Raw genomic sequence first — 4,175 nt, 5'->3', positions numbered from 1 at the left:
CTAATAAAACAAAGTTGTACATAATAAAAAGACCGAAAATAAATGAATAATTTTTTCATATATTATTGACATGTTAAAATTATAAAATGGGCAAATAGGATAATAAATAAATCTAAATTTTAGTAGAACGTAATAATTATATTTCTAGTCATAATAAAGTATAAATCAGTGCTTGTGATATATCATCAAGATTCACAAGTTAATGTTAAAATAAAATAATAAAACTATATCCATTATATATTTTTTTTATTTTTTTGAATTTCAAAAACTATATTTCACAAAGCTTTACGTGTTCATAAACTTTAATTATAAGTTAAAGTGTTACTATAGATAAAGTGAAGAACAAAACTAATAATTTATAATTGAATACAAATTGAAAAACACAAGATTATAAAAAAAAAATTATAGACATTCATATAATTGTATTATGAAAATTAGAAAGAGAGAAAAATTGAAAGCATAGAATATAAAAAATTATTAATTATACGTAAAAAAATATTATTTCATTTAATATTTCATTTAAAATAACGTAAAGTTGTATTATTTAAATATGAATATTTTTTCATATTATATATATATATATATATTATTTATTTATTTTTAATTTTATTAACAAAGGAGAGAAAGGTAGATGGAGGACTATATTAAAAATAAAATAAAATGGAAGTCTAAAATTTTGTCTTTCGTGATACACTAATCCAATCCAACCCATATCAAATCATTTGACAAGAAAACAAAAAGAAAAGAAAAAATGGTTACAAACAATCAAAAATCTACACCCACACTTTCTTGTTAGATTGAGAGATGCAGAAGAAAGCAGGAGACTCTCCCGCAGTACAGTGCAGATTGGGAATGATCACAAAATCACCGTCATCATCAAAACACACACTCCGCTTCTTCTGAACGATGTCGTTTCACCCCGACGACCAGAACAACCCTAGCCTTACTCCGCCATTAAAGACCTGGCTCAAGATCAAGAGCACTGAACCCGTCAACCATATGGTTCTTGCCATGCACCTTCACTCCCTTTCCGACCCCAAAAGCAAAAAAACCCTAGTCCCCAATTTCACCATAATGGACCGAACCCTTCACTTATCCGACGAGCTTCTTCTCAAAATCCTCGCCAAGCTTCCCGATTCGCAGAGGAACTCCAATTCCCTCGTTTGCAAGCGGTGGTTGAATCTCCAAGGACGACTCGTTCGTTCCCTGAAGGTTTTGGATTGGAACTTTGTGTTATCGGGTAGGTTTATACATAGATTCCCCAATCTGAACCACGTTGATTTGGTTACTGGTTCTTTCAGTTCGCCACGAAATTCGAGTGTTTTGTTGACTCACAAGGTTCTATCTATGCACGTTGACTCTGGGTGGTGTTTCGGCGAGGAAAACCTGCTACCTGTTGAAGCGGTTGATAATGGGTTGAAAGTACTTGCAAGTGGGTGCCCCAATTTGCGGAAGCTAGAGGTTATCGGTGCGAGTGAGGTGGGCTTGTTGAGCGTGGGCGAGGAGTGTTTCACGTTGCAAGAGTTGGAGTTGCAGAAATGCGACGACGACGTTTTGCGTGGTGTTGCGGCGTGTGGGAATCTCCAAGTATTGAAATTGGTTGGGAGCATTGATGGGTTTTATAACTCTCTGGTTTCTGATATTGGGTTAACGATTTTGGCTCAAGGTTGTAAGAGGCTGGTGAAGCTTGAACTTAGTGGGTGTGAAGGGAGTTTTGATGGGATTAAAGCGATTGGTAAGTGTTGTGTGATGTTGGAGGAGTTGACTTTTGTTGACCATAGGATGGATGATGGGTGGTTAGCAGGGCTTTCGTTTTGTGAGAATTTGAAGACTTTAAGGTTTCAGTCGTGTAAAGTGATCGATCCTAATCCAGGGTTAGAGGAATATTTGGGTTGTTGTCCGGCACTTGAACGGCTTCATTTGCAAAAGTGCCAATTGCGTGATAAGAATGGTGTTGGAGCTATGTTTTCTGTATGCAGAGTTGCAAGGGAGATTATTCTTCAGGACTGCTGGGGAATGGATAATAGCATGTTGAGCTTTGCAAGTATTTGCAGGTGATGTGATACTCTTTGCTTTCAATTTTGTTGTGTTTGATAACCCTCCCACTGAACTTGAATTTCTAATAAAAAAGGGCAACCTTGGGTGATGAAGGGTCAGATCTATTGTGTGGGTTTATTGCCTTACATTGTATTTGTAAGAGGCTGATTAGATGATTTGAATTAGTAGCCTCCGGATTACATGGTGACAACACCAACCCTTGTGCTAAGCCTCCCCTTCCTTACTTGAATTTATAATAAAGGGCAAATCCTATCCCGGATTTATGAGAGTAGGGATTGGGGTTGATTGTATGCCACCTTACTCTTTTATTTTTACAAAGAAGTTGTTTTTCATATTCGAACCAATGACCTTTCAGTCAAAAGAAACAATCTTACTGGTGTTCCAAGGCTCCCCCTATTTACTTGAATTTCTAATAAATGTAATTAAAATTGGTCAATGTTGGAATTTATGTAGTCATGTAGGTATAAAATTGTTTTCTAGCATCACATGTATCGGCAATCTGGTTTGCAGTTGAAGAGTGATGTCTTAAAGTTTGTAACGTGCACTTTTGGGTCCAATGTGGTCCAGGTGTTGTAGTGGATGTGTGAGCTTATTTTGAAATTTTCCTTTTGCATCTTCAGGCGGGTAAAGTTGTTCTACTTAGAAGGATGCTCATTGCTAACAACAGAAGGTTTGGAGTCTGTAATTGATTCCTGGAAGGAGCTTCAGTGCCTTAGAGTTGTCTCATGTAAAAATATAAAGGACAGTGATATCTCTCCTGCACTTGCAACCTTATTTTCCACTCTGAAAGAGTTGAGATGGAGGCCAGATACAAAGTATCTTCTAACATCAAGTCTTGTGGGGATAAGCATGGGAAAGAAAGGTGGTAAATTTTTCAAGAGGACATGATAACTAAATTCACTGTGTAGACAGAATCTAGGCCATGGTCTTAGAAACAGATATTCTCACTTAGTTAAATTTGTACCATTATGTAATCACATAGTTTCGATGGTTAGTTAGATATTGAAAGTGGGAGATTAGTCCTTGTATCTTTAACCTAGAGATCTAATTATGTGTAAGCTTAACCCAATTCACTCCAAGTTGAAATTGGGTAACTTGTTCCCCTGCATTTTCTGTTGTTCTTTGATTTCTTCAATCAGAATAAGGAACAAGACTAGAGTTGTAATCATGTGTAAGGATAACTCAGTTGAATCCAAGTAGAAATTGGGTACCCCTTCTTTCGGATGCCATAAACTTAGCACGGTGTGCTTGTTATATTTCATGAGTGATTCTCGTGTGCACTTGTGTGATAGAAGTTGGTTGACTACGTGAAACATCATCTACATTTGCGAATGAAATGGTTGTAGTCTGAAAATCCTTTTGTCATGTATGTATAATAAGGTAGTCCAATTTTCATTATTATATTACATTGGAGGAAATAGATTGTCTCCTGTTAAAATTTTATCGTGATTTGTGAAATTTTTGTGTATATCTCTTTTTTCATTAATGATAATTGAATCCGATCTATTTAAGGAAATAGATCCTCACAAGGGAAAAATTTTACGTGATCTGGTCATGTGAAAATTTTATGTCTATTCTTTTCTTCATTAATGATAATTGGATCCAATCTATTTAAGGAAATGGTTCCTCTCATATTAAAATTTCACGTGATCTATCTGCACCGTTAAATAAGGAATTAAATAAAATTAATAAATGATAAGTCATGAATTTGGGAATAATATTCCATAATTAATATAGAATAATTATAAGGGAATTATAATTAATAACATTAAGCTGTTTTTAGGAAGAAAAGTGAAAACCTAGGTATTTCGCGATATAAATGCGTACCGATGAAGTGACTCGAAAAATTAATATAAAAATACTAATATTCCTTGAAAAATGCCTAAGTTAGGAATATGAAGTTTGGAAGAAAAATAATTAATAGAGCACTTCGAACTAATACTAGCGTATTAGTGGTTAGTGCTTTAAGTGACCTAGATTCATTTATTCTCTTCATTCTTCATGTCTTCTTTTTTTAATACAAAGAAAACATAGTTTGCTACAATGGAAGTGATAAAAAAACCTTCATTTTCTCATCTTTTTCTCACCCTAAGCTTGTAGACACTTAAAAGCTTGCA

At 34.8% G+C, this 4,175-nt stretch overlaps 1 protein-coding gene across 1 annotated transcript; it reads left to right on the top strand.

Moving 5' to 3' along the window:
* Positions 1-745: 745 nt before the first annotated feature.
* LOC133315075 (F-box protein At5g07670-like) lies at positions 746-3,365 on the top strand. The gene is made up of 2 exons (XM_061516630.1): positions 746-2,054; positions 2,679-3,365. The coding sequence occupies exons 1-2, from the start codon at positions 907-909 to the stop codon at positions 2,944-2,946; spliced, it is 1,416 nt and encodes a 471-aa protein (XP_061372614.1). The 5' UTR covers positions 746-906; the 3' UTR covers positions 2,947-3,365.
* Positions 3,366-4,175: the final 810 nt, after the last annotated feature.

The sequence above is a fragment of the Gastrolobium bilobum genome, unplaced genomic scaffold (genome assembly GCF_033153095.1).
Source record: "Gastrolobium bilobum isolate Gb01-03AN ecotype WA unplaced genomic scaffold, APGP_CSIRO_Gbil_v1 utg13672, whole genome shotgun sequence".
Taxonomy (NCBI): Eukaryota; Viridiplantae; Streptophyta; class Magnoliopsida; order Fabales; family Fabaceae; genus Gastrolobium; species Gastrolobium bilobum.
Note: the sequence above shows the minus strand (reverse complement) of the source record. Positions and strands in the feature narration are given on the sequence as shown.